General features: G+C 39.5%; 2 protein-coding genes across 4 annotated transcripts in view; one reads left to right on the top strand and one right to left on the bottom strand.

Annotated features, from left to right (window-relative positions):
• Positions 1-16,921, bottom strand: part of net1 (neuroepithelial cell transforming 1) — a 34,620-nt gene extending 17,699 nt beyond the window's left edge. Inside the window, exons 1-2 of one of the 2 annotated variants that reach the window (XM_067581420.1) lie at positions 16,665-16,921; positions 7,136-7,199 (exon numbers count right to left, since the gene is read on the bottom strand). In XM_067581420.1, the coding sequence (XP_067437521.1) occupies positions 7,136-7,199; positions 16,665-16,825 (225 nt within the window). In that variant the 5' untranslated portion in view covers positions 16,826-16,921. Of the gene's footprint in view, positions 1-7,135; positions 7,200-7,584; positions 7,614-16,664 lie in introns of those variants that run through there. The other variant, XM_067581422.1, reaches the window with a different exon arrangement.
• A 917-nt stretch (positions 16,922-17,838) lies between these two features.
• Positions 17,839-21,655, top strand: LOC137175770 (homeodomain-interacting protein kinase 2-like). 2 transcript variants are annotated; one of them, XM_067581653.1, is made up of 9 exons: positions 17,839-18,177; positions 18,752-18,878; positions 18,991-19,182; positions 19,267-19,448; positions 19,563-19,686; positions 19,849-19,959; positions 20,070-20,147; positions 20,258-21,095; positions 21,194-21,655. In XM_067581653.1, the coding sequence occupies exons 3-8, from the start codon at positions 19,012-19,014 to the stop codon at positions 20,618-20,620; spliced, it is 1,029 nt and encodes a 342-aa protein (XP_067437754.1). In that variant the 5' UTR covers positions 17,839-18,177; positions 18,752-18,878; positions 18,991-19,011; the 3' UTR covers positions 20,621-21,095; positions 21,194-21,655. The 2 variants fall into 2 exon arrangements, with proteins under 2 accessions (XP_067437754.1, XP_067437753.1); XM_067581652.1 differs by having other exon boundaries at positions 18,667-18,878.
• Positions 21,656-23,022: the final 1,367 nt, after the last annotated feature.

The following is a 23,022-nucleotide window of genomic DNA, read 5'->3' as shown; positions in this document are numbered from 1 at the left end:
TAATCTGACCAATAATTCCAATTTTGGTTCTTAAAAAAAAAAAGTTTATACTGCTACAGTCTAGATACAATCCAGTATATCAAGTCAGTGAAGTTCGACACCAAGGCCTGCTCTAGGTACGCATTTTGTTTTTCCAAGTGTACCAGCTCTTGGCAGAACATCAACTTTTCAAACATTGCTGATTGCACAATATTTGTGTGTGTGCAGGAGTTATAAATGTGAGAAGAATAACAGCCAGACTAGGTTATCTAAACGCTTGACTCTGGATAAGAAGACTAAGAAAAGCCTGAATTATGATGGTGGGTACAGATCAGCAGGTCAGCTGAAGTCAGCAGCTTATTGTTCGCCGAGTGTGCGTGCTACGTGTGAATGCTCTCTCCAAGTTAAATATTGCCTTAAGCTCGGGTCTTAAACATGTGATAAAAACGACACGAGTGTAATCTCTGTGCAAAAACAGACAGTGAGGAAGAGAGGAGAAAATTAGCCGTCCTGTTCCTGCCACCTTTGGAAATCCCTCCGTCAGCAGCTTGCAGATGGAATAACACGCTCCAAGCAGCGACTTGTTCAGACGGCGGGCTGGGTTCAACGTAAATATTCTGACTCAACAAACACGGCCCCCCTCCCCCCTCCTCCTCTCTGCTCATTACACACAGAGACTAAGGCTATACAAACTGTTGTGACCTGGGCAGGGTTACTTTGTTACTCATCTGGGAGGCGGCTGACAGATTTGTATGTTACATAAAAGGAACGATGATGTGCACGGACGACAGACGCACAAAGAAACAGACATGATGTACAGCCGCAACCGCTACACACAAATTTCAACACTTTAAGACGCAGACAATGAGGGGTTTGCTTTTATGTCCTCAGATACCAACTTGCAGATGGAGGTTTGCTCTTCTGCTTACCACAATTCAAACAATACGACAGTTTCGTATTACCATGACATCATGGGTTGAATGTTCAAAGAAAAATCTGCTAAACTGCTCATTGTAAACCAGGCCTGGATCAGGCCTAGCAGCCAAACTAGCCTAGAAATGTTTCACTCCAGACAGCTTGAGTGCTAGATGAATGGGAAGATAAATATTTACTGATGATTTACAGAAGAGAAGAAAGATAGACAGAGAGACAAATTTGTGTCTACAAATCGAATTTAAACATTCAAAAGAGTTTTGTGATGCTTTTTCTGCCAGAGAGTGTGTTGAGTTAAACTGAGAGAGGCAAAAATGTATGTTTTTTGAGGGGGTGGAGGTATAGCCACAAGCCCCACCCCCACCCGTTATTGTTCTGCTTCATCTCAGTCACATGTAAATGGCAGTAAAACCATGAGGCGGTCTGCTGACAGAGGAGTACACATACACACAGACCTGTACAAAGGCCAGGCCTATAGTAGAAATGCAATGTAAACAACACTCAATGCTAGACATGCTAGCAAGAGAGAACTGTAGCCTGACGCAGAGAGCTTTACCAAAAACAGCGCATGGCTGTTTGGGTAAAAAGATGAATGGATTAACTTTTGCTGCAATGCAATGCTCTGACAACTGAGAACATACAGCACCGGCAAATCAAATATGTGAGAACAAGCAGCCCTGGTTTAGCCCTTACTTTGTAACAGGGTATTTCTACTGTTTCCATTGCAGTCATGGAAATGGAGGATAAAGTGATTGCTCTTATGATAACTCTCCGGATTTGTAAAATCCTTCCTCATAGTATCATAAGCTTTAAAACAAGCTGCCCTGTGACTGAAACTGCCATTGCTAGATTGTATCTCATATCTGTTACCTGTAGCAACACCCACAACAATACAGCCCCCCCTTTTCTTTAACACAATGCCGCTTTCTGTCTTGAACAAGAGCTCAATCAATTAGTTGATTGGCAGAACATTAATTGGCAACTATTTTAATAACAGATTAATTCAAATAAAAGTCCTTGCTGAGAAAGAATGATCAAAATGTCACTGGCTCCAGCTTCAAACGTGAATACTTGCTGGTTTTCTTAGTCTTCTGTGATATTAAACTAAATATATTTGTATAATTTATTTATCTTAGACTTTTGCTCAGAAAAAACAAGCTATTTGAGTGTTTCAACTTGAGCTCTGGGAAACTGGGGTGAACATTTTTCACCATTTTCAGATATTTTATAGAAAATAATCAACAGATTAATGGATAATGGAAATAATCATTACTTGCAGTCTCAGTCTGAGCTCCAGCTTTTTATTCAAAATTCAAACAACTGTTCTAACATGGAAAAAATGTAATGATTTGTTTCCTTGTACCCCAGTGGAGCCTGTGCCCAAAATACACTAGGTTTGCAAAATGTACACAAAATGGAAGAAACTAGTGAGCCATGCTGAATGGATGATAATGACCCAAAACAATCTGAGAAGTAATGTAAGAAAGCTTTTTGGATTTGACAACACAGTTGAAAAATAGTGTACAAAAGGTAAGTCATGCAGTACACTGATTTTGTAAAAAGCAACTGCCTTACAGTTACATTAGCTAACTAACCTAAAAGCTCAGAGAAAGCACCAAACAATAGCTATTCTACAACCTACAGATGGGGGACAAATTAAAGAAAAAACCTGAATAAAAAAGTAGAGAAACATATCAAATACAGATACTTCCGTGCACCAGGGCTCACTGAATGGTTTGGTGAGTATGAAAATGATGTAAATAAAATGCTCAGGCCTTTACAGTCTCCAGACCTCAACCCTGTTGAACACCTACGGGGGATTTTGGACCAGAGTGTAAGACAAAGCTCTCCACCACCATCTCCATAAGACCAAATAATATAATATAAAGTTCACTACGTGTCCTGTTGTTATGTCTGGCTATGTTTGTTTTTCTTTCTATCTGCTGTACTCAGGTCTCTCTTGCAAAAGAGATCTGGATCTCAATGAGATCACCTGATTAAATGAAGGTTGTATATATAAATGAGGGAATATTTTGGGGAGAAATGGTGTTCATTCCTCCAATGTAGGTCCAAAGACTTGGCAAGGAGCACTGAAGCTGTTCTAGACGCTTGTGGTGACTTGACTCCATACTAAGACACCTCATGTTGGTGTCTCCTTTAATTTGTCACCTATTTTAGCATTAAACTACATGGGTTTCATTTGAATACATTCAAACAAATTGTTTAGTTTTAATTTGTCCAAACTTTTTTTTTTTTGAAGTGAAATCCCTAACCACCACAGTGACAAAGGGAAGTGAGGAACTGCAGGTATCCTGGGATCAAACTTCTATAATCCATTTATGTGGCTGCAAACCGCATGTGTTAGACATGTGGATGTTATAAAAAAATGAGATAACTGATCAGATATGGTCACTGACTGCAGCATTACAACATACATTTATGATGTCCTGTCAGAACCTAGTAAATCACAGAGAGCTAAAACAGGCAAAATTTCATTTTAGCTAACACGTGTTATCAACTATTAAAAGGCATGAATCCAAGATGCTGAACAGCTGCAGAGCAACATCAGAGTGCCATGTATCTGCAGTTGGACTGGATTCTCTCATTGAAATGGATGAACATCCACTGGAGAACAACACCTTGGATTCATTAGGTGTTATCAAGGGTTCAGTGATATAAATCCTGCTCTTTGTGGAATGCTGAGGAATCTTCAGACAGTCAGCCTTTAAAGTAGTCAATCTTGGTTTGAATATAAATTGCAGCTGATATGGACAAGGCCTTCCCACAACAATTATCAATGTTTGTGTGAAAAAACCCGACGCGACTCAACAGCTGACAGCCGCATTAAATCACATCATCTGATAAAAGCTGGAATGCTGCTTATCAGACGGGCCACTCTTGAAGCTGACATCTCTGGCCGCCCGAACTTGTTGCTTGAAGAAGACAGAAAGCTCAGATTCTGACTCTCGCTGTTGTTAATTACCTTCACATTCCACCAAATGCCAGTCTGGTTTGATGTGCTCCATCTTGGCATTGGGCTGGAAACCTGATTCACATTCTCGCCGTGACAAAAAGCCCCTCGAGGCCTCGTGCTTGATGCAGTCTGAGAGGATGCACCAAGCGCTCGGGGAATGCTCGCCTCGCCTGCTTCCAAGGTTCGCCTGGGGGCCAGCACACCCCCACCTATACCTGGCCCTGCCCCAGCCAGGGGAGAAAAAAAAAATCCCCCCTAGCCACTTCAAAGCCCAAAGACCTGGCTAAACTTTATTCAAAGACTTGGCAAAATCTTCAAGCTTAAAGTGGCAAGGTTGAGATAAGAGGGCCAATGAGACAGAGACACTTCCAGGATTCTTTTATCGCTTGCCTTTTGGTAGATTTATAAATGACAGATAAAATGGGGGAGAGTAAATTGAAAGGGAGAGCTAACGAGTTCCATGTGTTTTTGGTGGATGAGCTAATCGTACCATGTCTGCGAATCAAAGGCAGCAGGCTGGCACGAGATAAAGAGCAGTTGGACTTCTCTCTCTGTAACAGCGCTTTTATTCCTCCTCTTCTGCTTTCAGATGAACGATGGATTGTGTTTCAGGCGGCTGTAAACCCTGGAATGCCCACACGCTCGTCATTCTGTTCGCTGTCTAATCTGTTCGCTCTTTTCTGTTTTTAATCAGCTCGTCTCATTTCAGGCTGACTGTAAACCACAAGAAGGCCAGTCAATAAGGAACAGCAGCGGTTTGTAGGCCATTATGTTCCTCGAGTGGGGGGGAGGGGGGATAAGAAATCGGAGCAGGCTGGATTTTCTTTATCCAGCATTTGGTCTCTGGCTACATGAATAGGCCTTGGTTCAGCCTTGAGGGAGCTGCTTAACAACAGTCATCACAGTCCCTGAGCGAGGTATTAGATGGAGATACCGACTGATGCTGAGACACGAGACAAACGAGAAAGCTGGTCTGGAATGTGAAGCAAGTTTTATAGATCTGACTCCACTGAAAGCACTTGAAATCCAAGGTATGAGGATCAAGGCTGGTGACTGCTATGAAGGCCAGATCCACATCTTAAGAAGTCCTTGTGAAACGAGGCCAAGATTTTGAGCAGGTACAGCTCATAACAAGACAATAACTTTCAAACTAGAGTCGCACTAGCAACAATATAATCATAGATCATGTCACAATAACTAAACATGCTGCCCACAGTACAGTCAGCCTTGTGTCAAGAGTCTGGTGCTGGTAGACGCTCCTCTGTGCCAACAACCATCAGACTGATTATTGCAACTTTTAGTTTCTACTTGAAATATGCACAAAGGACATGCAATAGAAACTTTCTTTTGTACTTTTGAACCATATTAAGACTCAATTGCACATGTATTAGGCTGTGACTATGATACCTAGAGCTGAAACTACTGAAATATTAATCAGTTAGTCTATAGTCAGAAAGTTAATTGCCAACTATTTTGATAATTCATTGTTTAAGTCATTTATTATAGCAAAAATGCCACAGATCCATTGATTCCAGCTTCTTAATTGTGAAAATGTGTTACTTTTCTTTGTCATATGTGATAGTTAACTGAACATCTCTGGGTTTTATAATGTTAGTCAGAAGAAACAAGCAATTTGAGGACATCACTTTGGGCTTTAGGAAAGTATGATGATTATTTTTCACTATTTTCTAATAAAAATACTGACTAATAAAGTGACTATGATGTCAGAGTTACATTTCATGTTGTATTTTTTCTTTTCTTTCTTATATTTTTCTTGTTTTCTGTATATACTTTGCATTTTCTCTCCTTTCATTTTTTCCTTTTTCTTTTTTCCTTCACATAAACACATCCATGCATTTGGTATGACCACACACTCAGTCACCTGTAATTAGAAGATAATATGTCAACCACATTGTTACATAAACTATTTTTCTTGCAAACATATGCATACCTAAACCACTATAATAGTCCTGTAATAGCCCCGGTATGTTCACTGACACCTGAAAGCCCCTGAACACTTGGTTTCAAATCATCAGTATTTCTGTATAACATTAAATATTCATGACTACAACTATTGAGGTTAAAGTGTTAAAGTTTGGAAAAAAGACAAAACATTCTCAGGTATTATCTAGTTAGAGTTTCACACTCAAACTCACTCAAAGCCAGTCAGCTTCATCAGGGCCGTGTGAGTGAGGTTTGCTGGCAACGTAAGCAAACAGCTTTACAACTGTTTGCGATTAATTGAAATGTTGCTAAATTCTGACTGACACATATTGGTGATATGTCACCCCCAGTTAAAACCAGTGAGAGGAGCACAAATCATACACACAGAAATCTCTTATGAAAAAAAGCCAAACTGTTGTAACTTTGGCCAAAAATAAAACCACTTACAATAGTTTTTTTTAATGTACACTATGTCTTGTAGTGCATGCATTTTTGTTAATGTTAGAAAAGTCACTGCTGTTGCACAAGGACAGTTTGCTCCTTGCCTTCCTTGTAAGCTCTCTGTTTTGTGAGTTAAGTGTTTTTTCTATGTAATCATTGCGTTTTGCTACTGTGACACAATCTCCCCCAACCTTCTACCTGAAACATAAGATAATTTGTCAAATTAGTAAAGTTATGAATTTTCAACCCAATGACATAAACACAAACGGAGCCAAGACAAAAGAAAAAGTAAAGTAGGCTAAAAGAGGCTCTATTAACAATTTGCAAACAAATTTCCTTAAAAGTAACCATGCTTATTCGACTTAATTAGTGTTTTTTTCTGTATTTAGGATCATTCTAAACATTTTCAAGTGTAAACAAGCAAAAGCAAATAAGACATTTGCCCTACATTCTGATTGGTTTATCTTGGTTACAGTGGCTGAGGGCCAACAAGGAGCTGCCTTTCGTCGCAGTGACAATAAACAGTGCTACCGTTTCCGAGACTTTGTTGAAAACTTGGAGGCGAGATTTAAAGCCAAAACACAACATTATGATGGGAAGCGGCACTCAAGCGCACTCCCAGTTTGCACGAGAGGACAGAAGTCAGCCAAAAGCCAGCCTAGAGAAATGAGCAGGGGCTAAACCTATAAAATGAATACATTGTGGATATACTGCATAAATGAGGTGGGAGTGTAATTCTCCTTCTACGTGGCACTTTGTGTTTCAGGCACACACCGATTTGTACATTTTTCCCCAGTTTCTGGTAAAGCTTAACTTTGATTTGTTCTTGATCTGCAATCTGGAATCTATCAGGCCTGTACTCACCAGACTGAAGTCCCATTGTGGTCCTGGGGTGAGGAAGGTGAAGGAGCTTCCTCTTCGCAGTGACCTGTGCAATTACAATACAGCAAACCAGAATGGACAGTCAGACTTAATACAGAACTACAATGCATCCTCACCAACAAAAAACCACCACCACAAGGCCTGTTTGGTATGGCCTACCATGAGTGTGTAGCTTTGCCATGCAGGCCCTTTCAAAATATCATCCAGTGAACAAACATGACTCAGAACAGACCATGAGAATATTCAAGAACCAACAGATCGATTTAAACCATCAGTGAAGTCCGCCCTGACCTAAAATCCTAGTCACAGAGTGACTAAAGCTGATGACTTAGTGAGTTCAAAGTATTCATAAGGTGATAAGAAGGGGAACTGTGACTCAGAGCACAGTGATGTCCTGAGAAAACATTGACCTTCTCTCCCATGTTACCTACCACAGCCTCAGCATGTTGGAGCTGCAGTGCTATCCTCCAACCCAGACCAGGACTGACAGATAAGGATCCTCCCAGTCAGACAGGGAAGGGGAACATGACCCCCGGCCCACTTCCTCAATGGATCCTCGTCAACCAAGAAGCAGTCTTTAGATCCAAGACCCCTGTGACATTTGAAGGAGGAGTCCTTTAACCCACACCTTCTTCCCTCCCAAAGATTTGGACAAGAACCAAATGTCTCTTTTTGTTGGGATTTTCTGAAGGGGACAGCTTTGCCTTTTTTGGGGCTCCAAAGTGGGATTGTCTGGACTAAACACTCCCCCAAATCAACCATGCAATCCTTCTCATGTCAAACAACTTATCTTCAACCGGTGATTATTCCAGTATTACAACAAGGTTAGGCTGAATAAGGACACAATGAGGACAATTATGAAACATATTCAGTGAATGGATGGTTACACAACAAGAACATCAAAGCAGAGCTTAATATCTGTCTTTAACCAACAGCAAATGGGATTTTTATTGAAGCACTATTTCATACTGATTAAATACTTCCAATGAGAAGTGTGCTTCACAGTGCCGTACAAGGTTAAGTAACTGTGCGACTTATGAAATTTGTTGAAAAGAACAAAAAGCCCTGACCTTTTTAAAAACGTCTAAACATGGCTGGTGTGCAGAATTTTTCTTCCGCCCGTTTTTAAAAAACATGAAGAAACCTACATTTGTGATAAACATAGAAACCACAATGAAATTCATTAAAAGCCTAACAACAGATGAAATGTTAAGACATTGTGAAGTATGTTTAGAGGCACCATCACGCAACGATGATGCATCACACGCAGGCATGACAGCCAGTGAATCAGAACCTCCTACATTTCCCAGCTTTTGTATCCAAAACTGTGCTTACAGATTATCATTAATGGTGTCAGAATAGTTATGAGTACTGAAGATTAATGTCTTATGGACTTTTGATGGTGGGACTTAAAAAGGCATTGGTATCCGGAGAATGCTGAGCTGCTCAGAAACACTTGCTCTGCGTGTGTGTGTGTGTTGGGCAAGTGCTGCTCGTAAGGTTGAATCATTCAGGTCATTCTGCTGGTCTACTTCTGTTGCTCCAGGTGGCATTTATCCAGTGACACAGCAACTGTCCTTCTACAGTCAGCGCTGCAGGCAGCTGCGGCGCTCCGGCTCCCTTCTCTGCTCTGACGTCTCTTAACCATGACTTATGAGCGGCTGTCAATCATTTACTGGAATTCAATCATTAATAATAGACTAATGACATTATTAATTTTTAAACTACAACCTTTAAAGGCATTTAAGGCACTGGAACTGTATTGAGAGAATGATTGTAGCCATATTGCCAAGCCCTAATTTAATCAGTTTTATTGCTTTTCTAGTAACACAAGAGAAGCAGAAAATATCCATAACCACGAAAAACTACATATGGGTATATGACACAATTAATCGATTATCAAAATTAATTTTCTGTCAATTGACTTGATGTTTTAGCTCCAATAAAAACACAACTGAGCTGTGATGCACACAATCAGTACAGTGGTCCAGAGAGACATTAGTGCTTCATTTATTACCAACACTTTGCATCAGGACATTCAATTCACTACTGCAATTTTTTTTTTTTTTTGCTAGGATTTGGCAACAATTAACACAACTCTATTGTACAGTACCTTCTGCACTGTGGAAGAGAGGAATTTTATGGTTCAGTAATAATGAGCAGTTTGTGTGGCAGATATACTGTAGAACACAATTGGGTAGCTAACAAACACTACTGGCCACTCAGCGGTTAACAAGCTCAGAGCAAAAAAAAAAAAAAAAAAAAAAAACACAGTAAAAAACACTCATAAATGACCACAAACCAGAAACACTATGGTAGCTGTTATAGAAGTCTATAAAACTAAGACATGTTTGATGAGACAATTAAATGCAATCCAACAAGCAGAGGGGAGAAAATGTTAGGGGTGGATAAAAATGAGTGCAGACAAGTCCTGTGGCGCTCAGTGGAACGAGGCACCAACACGCACTAATTGACTCTTAGTTGTAGAGTTCCTGTTTGGACCACCCATGTTGGAAGTATATGTGCTGATGGTACTGTAAGGTGTTTTGGATAAACAGCTTATGAATGCTGCATGTGTTGTGGATGAACAATTGCTTAAGAGGGGAAGGAAAACAAGAGTCTTCCTGGGTGTCCTGAGGGCAAGTTAAGGGTCAAAGGTCGCCGCAGGTGTTGGTCAGGCATAACTGTCTAAGTGGTAAAATAACCTGCCACTTGTTCTTTGAGTTTTCCTTTGACACTGATGCATCACTGGTGTAGATGTTGAAACATTTTGTGGGTGGTTCCACATTTCTCTCTCTCTCTCTAGGGTGATGTATACACTATGATGTAACTACATGCTCCTAATGTTGATGATCTAGGAACTGATTCTCACTCTGCTGTTGCTCATCCATAGATAGATAGATAGATAGATAGGGTGAGCAACAGTATATTCCTGGACAAAAACGTCAACTGAGTGACTAAAAATATAAAGGTCTACGTCTTTCTAACAGGCGGACGGAGGTGTCATGGAAAAGATGTGGGAGAGTTAGTGAGCATCACTATGGTTTGGTTTTTAAGATTATGACACACCCTGAGCTAAAGACATACCTCAGGGTGTGTTTGTTCCTCTGAAATGCACTGTAATATAATTAGAGTGGGTTGATTATCAGTAATGACGTTATCTATGACACCCGACGCACAACAAGAAATATTATTGAGAAGCTGGTGTAGGTCAGTAAACACAAAATTAAAGCCAATCTCTTTCTCTTACAGACACTTACATAGATAGGTTAAATAATAATCACATTGGCGATGTGCATTATGATGAACTTAATTGTATTAGTTTCCACAGTCACATGTCCAGTCGGTATCCCTGAGCAAGGACCTGCCTGTACAGTCTTGTGTTATGTTTAGTCAATTCATCCATAAAATCTATAAATAGCAAATACTCAGTTCTCATATCTGATTATAATTTTCTTTATGCTGGAAAGTGTGAGAATTTGGACAAAAGAAGCACAAAAACAAAAACAATTAAAATTATTTTTTGTGACGGTAGAAAGCACATAGAGACAGTAAACAGGGGTAGAGAGGGTTATGACATACAACAAAGGTAACCAGTAAGCTACAATGGCACCCCAGTTTATTTAAAATTGTAAAATTGCCTATACGCCACCTGACGATGAAAATGATTTTCACTCATGTAAACACTCTGATCTGATTAAAGAGTTGCATTTGAAAAGAGTGGTTCACAAACCATTTCAAGGGATGAAAAAAGAAAAAAAACTATCCATTTTCTGTCAAGTTTCACTTTATATTGGCCTACGCTTTCAGCTCTTGTAACCCAAAGTGATGCCCTCTTACAAACACAAACCGAAAGCTCAGACCAGTGTGTGTGGTCATATTCAGTCTTAAATAGTTATTTATAATTATCAAGCAAGTTCCTCATAAAAGTGTGCAATAACATATCAGACTAAACACTAGACGGATTTGTGGCTGTGTGGATATTTTGCCAACTACACTACTAATGCTAAATAAATGAGATTTCTGTATTATGTCCTCATCAGTAACATATTACTGTATTGATTTTACTGTCAGGTTCAGGGACATTTAGTACTTTGTTGGAAGTGAATCACTTATTTTTGGCTTATTTTTCCAGGTAACTGCAGGACAAGTACCGTACATTTCATTATACATAGATGTTGCTTCACTAGAAGGCAATGCAGTAAACCAATAATGGTACGAAGCACTACATGTATGTCAATATTTATGCAAGTAAGTTTACCCACTTAAGGTCTAGATTCAGTAAATTGTCAGAACACTGTCTTACTTGGAAACTATAATTTAATTCACTGATTACTCAATCTCTCACAGTGAGTCATTCGGTTTAAAGGGAGTCGCTATAAGAAGCTAATGAGGGCAGCAGTTACTGGTAATAGCAGTAAGACAGAGGCTTCTGTGGAATGTGCAGTTTCCAGAGGACCAGACAGCGCTGGGGCTCAAGGCATGTCACTGAAAAATGACAGGCATTGTCCCAGGAACTAGGCTGGGCCACACGCACTATCTGACGATTGTTACATCGTCAGGCTGGCGGCCAAGGTGTTAACCAATTTATCACACTGGCGGAAGAAAAACATGCTGAGAATCTAACAGGAGATGAGAGCATGCAGTAATTACACACAACTGGTCTTCCTCTCCCTGACTTAATATCTCACTGCTGCTTAATCTAAACACTGTTCTACTGTGAGTGGTACTGGAGCAGAGAAGGGTATTTGTGATAAAAGAGATGTGAGGAAGTAAGCTCATCACCAAAAGGTCACCAGTTTGACCAGAAGAAGTAGGTGCAAAGAGTGACCCTGTCCTTTAACCTTGTTGAAGACACTTACTGGACACATAACACTTCCACAACAGCTCCCTCGTGAACAGACATGAGAGAAAGAAACCATTCAAAACATCAAGGAGACCTGACGTCAAATCTCATTTAGCCAGTCCAATCTCTACACGCTTTTCTTTCTCTGTTGCGTCAATGTACACAGAACAACGTAGGATAACTGCAGGCTATAACATTTTTCAAACAAAGTCTTTTCTCAAAATGACCTATCTTCAAAACTAACTGTAATGGAAATAGAGAAGAAGGGTGATGGAAACATCGTCCTATACTGCCGTCCAGTGTGATCAACACTGTGGCTCACTGCACTGCCAAGAGCCATACAGGAGAGACAGACACTCCATGCTGGTGCATGGAACTTTTTTAATAATTTTGCCCTTTGAGGAAAATTTGTGATTTTGGCCTATATAAATAAAACTGACACGACTTAATGAAGTGATAATGTCAGTCTAAACACAGACTTGAAGGTTGCACTGTTCTGTGTTGGTGTGCAGTTTAACAGAAAAACAATATTTGTTGAAGGATCAGTGTGTAGGATTTAGTGGCATCTAGCTGTGAGGTTGCAGATTGCAGATACCCTTCCCCTCCCCTTCCCTTCCAAGTGTGTAGGAGAAACTATGGCGGCTGCGAAACTTGCGAAAAACGTGAAAGGCCCTCTCTAGAGCCAGTGTTTGTTTTGTCCATTCTGAGCTACTGTAGAAACATGGCGGTGCAACATGGCGGCCTCCGTAGAAGAGAACCTGCTCCCTATGTAGATATAAAGTGCTCATTCTACGCTAACAAAAACACAATGATTCACAATTTTAAGTGATTATACACTAGTTAAAACATACTTATGAATATTATATTCCATGTCTGCCAAGTCTGTTTTGCTAGACGCCACTAAATTCTACACACTGCACCTTTAACACGTCGTTTTGAATTCAATAGGGCTGCAGCTGACAATTAATCTACAGAAAACTTTCTCAATTAACTGATTAATCATATAATTTATTTTAAAAAAAATCACAAAAAATGTGAAAAAATGACATCTTCAAATTTCTTGCTTAGTTGAACGATTATCAAAATAGTTACTGATTAAATTTTCTGTCAGTCAACAGGCTACTGGGGCAAATAACCGACACAGCAATGTATCACACAATATTATCTCATGTAGTAATAGATTGTAGATTTAAGATAGTGATTATTTACGTTTATCCTGAAGTCTGACAGCATGTGACTAGTTATTACGCAACAAAGAAGTTCTTTTCCTCTTACTTGCACTCTGCAGCTGTTTGTAGCAGCTTTTTTTTCCACTTTATGTCTGTTTGGCTGATTTTAAAAGATGGCACACAAGTTTATGTTGCAGTGTGCTGCGTGTGAAATGTCCATGACACTGAAAAGCACTTCATAATGCAGTGAACAATAGTATCAGACTAATACTTACACCTACTTTGACTATTTTGCGTGTGAGTGGTAAAAGACTAAAGGTCCAACACTGGCCTAGCTGTTGGTGAGATCATCCCAGCCACAGAGTGTATGTCAACAGTTACAGATCCTTTTAAAGTGTCTTTGAGAAAGGGAAACCAAATCCCTGCTTAGACTTTGTACTTTGCCTGTAGACAGATGAGCAACAAGCAAACATGTGAAATGTAAACTCTTCAATCAGAGCCCTTAGTGATGGCCAAGAATATCTGGTTGGTTTTATTACCTATTTTGTGTGTGCAATATACAGAACAGATATCACTATTAAACATATCTTAGTAAACTATCACATCATGAAAAAGGCATTTCTATTGACGATTACTCATTTGCTGTAGACTTATCCAACGTCATGTTTACTATACAATGAGCTATTTTAAAAGCAGACAGTCTTGGTGTACAAGTGTAAGCTTTTCATGGATATGTACGTGATCAATATCACTACACATTTGTAACTGCCACTCACCAGGGGACAAAGGTCCTTTTTACTCCTGTACCTGTTCTTATGTGTTGCGAGAAGTGTGGCTCATGAGTCAGTGGATTAGCATCCTATGTTGCCCTGCCCTTGTTTGCTAGGTAACTCTGAAACTGAACTATTCCCGCATTGACCCCACTTGCACATGCATGTCCTCTTGTGTGTTTACTATAGATACTGCAAAGACACACACACACACACACACACACACACACACACACACACACACACACACCAGACCACTCACTCATCACATTTTCATGATGCTGGCAGGTGAAGCAGCACTTATTAAGATCATCAAGGTTACCAGAAACAGGGTGCACGTGCATGCTATTGTTTTATGAAGTGTTATATGAGGTGAATTTTATTGAAAAGACTTCACGTTTTTACAAGACGCAGTCCCCACCCTAACAACATTTAAACAATGCTGGCCCCACCCGTTCAACGTGATATTTTAACCAGCACTTAACATGGACGACGACCTTACAACGCTGAGTTCACGGTCTTTCTACCAACACTATTTATTTCTGTTGGTTAAATCGTGCACGTGCTTGGCAAACAGAACACTCAAAAGTAAAATTCCACTGCCAGTCTATTCAATGCCAATCTCACTTGGGAAATCAAGCCTTATTTTCTCTCACATGACTTTTATGTTTTTTTTCCATAAACCTTGTTATGGAGGTCAAATTTTGGGTGATGTTTTTCCATGTTTGTCTGCAGAGCTGGCTGGGCGCTGGGCTGGGTTGGGGCACTTTGGCACACAGCATGGAAAGCCTTTCAAAAGAGTCCAATATAAATGCTCCCAGGAGTATATTATCCCAAAACATACTGATTGCTATTATGTTAGCCGCCGGTCTGAGAACCTAAATCATGTTGTAGTGATAAAAATGAGCTCTTGGACTCTAATTAAGTGTTGGTCACATTTATGGTCAATAAATGAAAGAGATTACCTGGAGAGACAAGGACAAGTGTTTGTGTTGCCTGGATCCAGAATAACAGTGTATGTAAAGCATTCCACAGGTTATACACAAAGGCGCGGTTGGAAAGACACTCAACGGTCAAGCCTCTAGATTTACTGTTATGAGAACTGCCTTTGAAATTTCAAATTTGATATCAAAAAACAATATTGTATCAGTTGGAGCTAAAATGATTGGTTGATTAATCAATTAGGTGATCAACAGAAAAACAATCAATAACTATAGTCAATTTTTCAAGCAGAAATGTCAAACATTCCCTGGTTTCAGCTTCTCAAATGTGAGGATTTCCTGCTTATCTTATGTGATTAGTCAATTAATGGATTAGTTGTCAACTATTACATTATCATAATTGCATTGAGTTGTTTTCTAAGAAAAAAGGTTATAATTCTCTAATTCCAGCTTCTCAAATCTGAATATTTTCTGCTTCAGTCCTCTGTGACAGTAAACTGAATGTCTTTGGGTTGTGGACTGTTGAAGGGGAAAAAACAACAGTGATTAACGTTTTCCACCATTTTTCTGATATTTTTAGACCAAACAGTAAAAACTGAGAAAATAATTGATGATGAATCAGTCATCAGTTGAGCCCTAAATTGAAATATATGTGAATTTTGAACTGTTGGTCGATCAACACAAGACATCAACATTGGACATTTTTCTGACTACTTTTGGACAATTTCATGACTAAACAATGATTCAATCAATCAAGAAAATAATCAGGAGATTAATCAATCGTGAAATGAATGATTACTGTAGTTGTGGCCCTGGTATCAGTCACATATTGCTCTTACAGCTGATGTTTGGCTTATTTTGGAACTGGCTTCGATGTTTATTTTTAGGAGATTAACTGAAAAGATACATTTCTCAACGCATTTGTCAACTCAGCTGAAGCTGATAGGAGACTGGAGTTATTCACATCAAGTGGCACAGACTGAGAGTAGCATACAGTAGCAGTCAAAAGTTTGGACACACTTTCTCATCCAAATGAATAGGAAAGTGTGCCCAAACTTTTGACTGGTACAGTATGTGCCAAGTTACTCTTTGCAAAGAAATTTGTGCTAGAATATTGTTATCAGCTAATAAGGATAGGATAAACACATATGAGTGCATATGAATCATAACGGATCACAACCCTACATCTGCTGTGACAGCACAGCAAGAAAGATAGGGTTGCAGAGTAAAACCTAGAGCCACCTCAAATCTACAGCAAGGACTAGGCTAATCTTAAAACAGACCCCTGTTCGATTTAAAATTACTAACTGAAACATACAGAAAAAGCAACAGAATACATGGAATACAATGGAAATAAATAGTCTAACTTTACATGTGACAAGACAGTTTTCTATTACAGATCTGGGCAAACAGTGGAGCTTTGCTGCCATCTTGTGGCGTTTTGTCGCAATTGAAGATATTTTCAGGACACTTAAACGATGTTAAAATTGCATTGTATGTAACTTAAGTATTTAGTAGCTTGTTTGACGTTGCAATTATCTCACTCACTTTGCTATTTATATGTGTTAAACCATTTTTATTTTATATATATATATGTTTGTTTGTTTTTTACAGAAAATACACCGCTATGTATGGTTTAGCTTAGCACAGCTGAGGAATAACGTCACATGTCGTCCCGGACACACAGCCAGACTGGTTCGGCACCGACGGTTGCACTTGTGTAACAGTTATGTTGCCACAGTTTGTGACGGTGTTTCAGGGTCTGAACGGAGAAGATGGACTCACCGTCTCAGACTCCTGTTCCTGTTATTCTCAAGGGAGGAAGCCTCATCTTCATCTGCTGAAATCTCCCTCTTCAAGTTTCTGGTGCTCGGTTGTCTTTTCAGCGTCTCTGAGGTCGAAACGGGAGCTTGGACTTCATCGGTTTCACCCATTTGAAATGTCATAGACCCGGGGTATTTTAATGACGTGTTACTTAAAGGGTTAAAGAGAATAACAACAACAAATCTTTCAACAATAGCCGAGGCTCGTGACTATTTTTTTGAATATGGCGGAAATCCAAAAACCGACCAATGAGAGGAGAACAGAGGAACTCGTTGCTAGGATATTACGCTGAATAGGCGGGGCAAGAGGAGTTTAACTTAGGAGAAATGCGCTGTCTTTATATACAGTCAATGGGTATACCCATAAAATGCATTATAATCACTCCAAACTTTTTATTAAAATGTTACATAACACAACGCAATATTTCAATCAACAGTTTGGAGTAATTGCAGCGCATTTCGTTTAAAGATTCACAAATATGAATAAGGTTTTCCATTCACTCCATGTACTGAAAAAATAATTTAATCAGTGAGAGGCTGCTACACAAGCCTCCGTGCCAGTTGCACTTAATTAATTAAAATCCATTCCTGTTTATATACACGGGAAATGTTTCTGTCACTACAGTGCAAAGTGGCACAGTTGATTAAAAAAAGACAAGACATAGACGCTATAGACTTGTGCTGTGTGTATATCTCAAAGAAAACACATGTATATGTTATACCTGCTACTTAAATATCTGCCAAACACAACAGAGGAAAAAAATGCACTCATGCATATCACTAAGCACTCACTAAGCACTTCATTAGGAACACCTGTGCAATCTAATGCAATCCAATACAACAGCTCTGCCATAAATTCTACTTTTACGAAGCATAATTTCATTTTACCATATACATTTTCAGTTCTGAATGAAATCCAAGAATTAAAAAAATTAAAAATTCTCCTTTTTGGTTTCTATTTTTTCTTCAAAGGGAGAACACAGGACAAGTTATTTACAGAGCAGATACAGTATGTATGCTGTAGTAAAAAAAAGGCTTTTTAATTTCTGTTGGGATTTAAGAAAAGACACAGTAATCCTTTCAAAACATTTCATGAGGACGGTTTTTAATGCAACAGGCCTGCAGTCATTGTTCACTTTGGTGCGCAAAAATGAACCCTGAGAAATCCAACAAAAATAACTTAAATTGTAGCAAAACAACACCAACCTGTCACATTTGTGTAGTTATTCGACAATGCTTCAGTATATGTGGGTTTAATGTAATGTTGGTGTGTGTTTACTGCAGCTGTACAATCCACACTGAAGGTTCTGTGTGACATCATGAAGAACTATTGTACATTTGGAATTTTGGCCATTCACTGTTTGCAGTCACAACACTCAACCTGTGGATCCACATAACCAGTTAATTAGTGTAAAAAATAACTTGCAAGGAAGAATTGAAAAGATCCAACTTGAACATTTAACAAATTTATACAGGTAAATCTTTGTTTCTTTCTGTTTCTGAAGTCCAATCATGGTGCAACTGAAAAACAGAGGTGGGTGTTGGGATGAAATGCAAATGAAATAGGCTATAGAGATCTGTTTCATGAATCATCAGTAGCCACCTGTTATTACATCTTCAAGATTTTACTCAGGTTAAAGGACATAGAATGAATCTCTTTTTCACTTTATATAAAAAGACAAAGTGTAACACTGAAGTTGAGCTGATGTCCCTCTGATGTGTAGTGGAAGAATAATACGTTGATATCAAACAAAAGCGTAGCTTCCATTTACCACCTTAGTACCACCTTAATAGTTAGTCCCAACACCTTGTTGCAATGACTTAGCTTTGGTGAAACTGAAAAACAAGTTAACACTGAGGAGTTTAACATGAAAAAAGAAATGACGGTTAGGGTTTGACGATATTAAAAGAAAATGAGAGAAATGCCATCTTTCACCTCGCCTAATTCTCGATTTCACCTCCAGCTTTCAGTACAAAAACTAAATTAACTATGGAGGACACCAGCGGCAGTTCATCCTGTAGTGATTCTGATGTATTCCCAATCCCCAGCGACTACGAGCTTGTTGATTTTGTGGGAGATGGTGACTACGGAATAGTGGCAAAGTGCAAACACAGGGACACTGGTGAGACTGTGGCCATAAAAGTCTCAAGATATGGTGACGCTGTCGCACGTGAGGTTGGCTAACTTGTATATGTTCATGTACAAAGTTTCAAGAGTAAGATTTTATTTTAAGAAAAAAGAAAAAAAAATTCCTACTGATACCTAAACTTGAATCATGAATCCTCAGGCATCCATATTACAAGACCTCATGGGGAAAAATCTGGACCAGTGCAACATTGTTAAGTTCTATGACTGGTACCAGATCAACAACACCACTGGTCTGGTCTTGGAATTGCTGGGAATTAACCTGTTTGACTACATGACGGAGCACAGTGAGGACCGTCTTCCTCTGAAGGACATCAGATTCATCATCCAACAGGTTTGAATGCAGTGTCACAAAGTTACAGATTGAAAGGTCTTGAAACAATGAGAAGCGGTCTTATTACTGACCTTGTACCTGCAGTTGGCCACAGCACTAAGCGCATTAAGAAGTGCCGGAGTGATCCATTCGGATTTAAAACCAGACAATATCATGCTGGTGAAGGATGAGGAGCAGCTCATAACAGTGAAGCTGATCGACTTTGGCTTGGCGTTCCGCACATGTGAAGCTGTAGTGGGTGCTTGTTACCAAGTGGCTTATTACAGGTTAGGTGTATAAACAGAGACACTGGTTGTCATTCTAGTCAGAGTTCTAGTAGAGTATCTTAATACTACCTTGTATTGATGATACAGAATATTTCTGCTAACCCTCACATTCAGGGCTCCAGAGATTATGCTGGGACTCCCCTTCACTGAGGCCATTGACATGTGGTCTCTCGGCGTGGTGATGGGGCAGATGATGTTTGGTTCATTGATCTTCCCTTGGCACTCCGAGTATGGTCAGGTAAGGAAAAAACTTTCTTTTCTACCTGCTTCCTAATAGATCTGGTAGTGATGCAGTCATGTACTGCACCTGGCCTCGATTCATCCAACGTAAAGAATGACTGAGGCTGATTCTTATCATCCCTGTTAAATATTTTGATGTGACACTGTGTTTTGTCTCCAGATGAAGTCTATCTGTGAGATCTTGGGTCAACCAGCAGACCATCTTTTGGATGCTGGTCTGAAAACAAAAGAGTTCTTCATCAAGAACTCTTGCAACCAGTGGACCATCATGGTATCATATTTAACTTTCTCAAAAGCATCTTTGTCTGCAACATTCTTATGTCTTCAATTATAACAGATAAATTAAAGATAGAATAATCTCTAGTTATCTTATTCTTCTAGTCACACGACCAGTACTGGAATAAAATCTCCATTGGCAACAAGATGTACCCCGTTGGCTCCCTGGATGATCTGAAAATGGTAAGTAGTTTAGTAGGTTGTAGCTGCTGAAAAATGTCTTTATTTGATTCTCTTTTCATGAATCAGAATAACTTGACTGCTGTTAGATTTGCACAATGTTTCAAATGCAGCTGAGCGAGGAGATAGTGAACGATGCAGAAGCTAAAGAATGGACGCAGTGCATTGAACTGCTGAAAGCGATGCTTCGAGTGGATGCTAATGAGAGGATCACTCCCAGTGAAGTCCTCAACCATCTATTTATCACCCAGAGCTGCATCAATGAAACTCTACAGCCAGCAGCCAGTGAGCCCGGCACCAGCCAGGCCCGGACCGACTTAATGAGGACAGAGACTGCAACCGAGGCTGATGACAGGCACAGTAGCTATTTACTCATCCTGTTGCTGCTAGATATTTTTATGATACAGAGGCCACAGAGGCTGTTTTATCAAAGTCTCTCTTTTTTAAACTTGGACAAAAGTGGTGAAGGTACCTGAAGGAGACATTTTAAGTATAGATGTTAACCACTGCTTCCTGAACAGCAGGGTGGAGGCCCACATTGCACCCCTGAGCAATGTGTACCTGTGTGAGAAATGTACATCAGTCTCCTGAATATACAGTACTATATTTTGATCTTTTTTTTAAAATCTCTCTTTGTTCATCTGTATTCTGTTCCTATCTGCCTCTCTGGTCTCTTCTTGTGCTGCTATAATGCTAAATTTCCATCCTGGGTTCAATAAAGTTCTTATCTTATATGATAAATTATGCTATTTATGTCTGTGTTGTGTGTGTTCAGTATCCAGGACACTCAGAGTGATGGAAATACTGCATTGGCTCGCCTCAATGACATACTGAGTATTGAAAATCTAATGCTGGATACTGAACCTGCTGCAGCTCCTGGCACTACTCAGGACACTGATGCCACCAAGGGGATCCAGACAGTCACCACAGAGCTGGATAACACCACATTAGGTATGAAACAGACAGCTCCACTTCATCCTGAAATGTTGGGAGCTTCCACATTGTTGTTAATTCTGCCACTGACACCTGAAGCATCCAATGTTTTTCAGATGACAGCGAACCTCATGAAAAGAAGAAAAAGAACTACTTCAGACGCTTCTTGTGGATGAAAAGGACCTTAAGCTGTTGTTGCTCTGTGAGAGTTGAGGAGTAAACTTCTCAACAAAGGTGGCAGCATTAATAGCCTACATTGTGAAGAAAGCCCCCTAAAATATTTGAAATTGGAAGGCTTTAGAAATTGTTAAATTCTATTTTTGCAAGTGTTTTTAATTAGCTTTGATAATATGGTATATAAAGAAAAGTCACTTTTCTGGTTGTTTTTATTTGTATTTAACTCCTGCTACACAGAAACCCCTCCACCCACTGAGTCGGACTATTGTCACAATATTTCTGTAAATTAAATGTTTCTTGATAATGATACCTGCTGTAACATTAGCAGCGCTCGGTGTTCCCAATAAGCTAGCATTACCTTTGGTCTGATGTAATGGGGGGTGTTTCCAGAATGTGAAAGGCAAAGGAAGGTCCTGGCTCCAAATGGAAAAGATGGCGCCAACCATAAGCTGCAACTCTGGGCTTCAAACCAACTCCGATGTAAACCAATGGGTGATGTCACACCTCGCTAGGTCCATCTTTATATGCAGTCTGTTAGTGAGGGATGGCACCATAGTAGAACCAACAGTAAATTCATTTAACCTCATCTGAAGACATGATTCCCTTACTCTCTTTCTTAGTCTTGTGTGAAAGTCTCTTCCCTGTCAAATAGCATTCCCTCATGTTAGAATAGTGTGGTACCCTTGCTACTCAGATAACAGAATTAAACGGGCTTCTGCCGACTCTGCCAACTAAAGCCACAATTTGCGTCACAAGATGAGCACCAGAAATTGCACTGCGACACCTAATCAGCATAAACACAGCCTAAACTGCAGCTTTCCTCCTGCATTGGCACAAATATATTCTGTTTGGTGCCAGGGAATTACCCAGCAGGCCCAGACAAAAAATATGCTTGCACCTGAAGAAAACTGCACAAAGACTGCGTTTTCCAAACTGCTGGCTTTGCACTGGCAGGAAAATGGAGCAGTTGAAGTTTCCAATGGGTGTAATTTTACAGCACAAATTTGGCTGCGTAATGTCTACACTAAAACATTACATGTAAATCCAATTATCTTGCAAACACAATTAGGAGTTGGCATTGATCATTAAGGCATTACAGCTTGCAGACTATTGCCAACTATGTAAGATAAATATGCAATGCTCTGATTTGATTCTTGTCTCAATTAATTTACAAGTAGCATATTTCATATATCACCTTATAGAAGCAAATGAAAATGTTGACATTGAATTTAAAGCAAATCATTTAGTGGCTAAAATTTGACAGTGCAAAGGTGGTTGATGATAAGGAGTTAATTGTTTTAATTCAAACCAAAGGGTCCACTGGGTTTTCTGAAAAAGCCACATTTTTAAGAATTTTTTTTTTTTTTTTACATGTTTTCATAACTTACTTGTTGTTACAGGTTCAAAACCTTTGGACAGGTATGTAATTTACTTTACACATTATTTGCAACTTATAGCCAAGATTTCCTAAACTGAATGGGCAAACAATTCACCTTTTTTCCATCATCAACAGGGTCGAGTCTGGATGTAGTCTGCTCGGAGTCCAGGCCTTGAGTTCAGAGGAAATCATGACTGGTGTGTCAGAGCCTCTGTCAGAAGGAATCTGACTCAAAGATACCTACTACAAAGAAAATGGCTTTGGGGCAAGTTATGTACATATCTGAATGTGTGTAAGGGGTGGATTCTGAGGAACCACTCTTTTTGTTTATGCAAGCAGCCTAATGACCCTACTCAGCCATATACCCAGTGCAGGAAACGTGAAGATTGG

The sequence above is a fragment of the Thunnus thynnus genome, chromosome 23 (genome assembly GCF_963924715.1).
Source record: "Thunnus thynnus chromosome 23, fThuThy2.1, whole genome shotgun sequence".
Lineage (NCBI taxonomy): Eukaryota > Metazoa > Chordata > Actinopteri > Scombriformes > Scombridae > Thunnus > Thunnus thynnus.
This window is presented reverse-complemented; position numbering and strand designations above follow the sequence as displayed.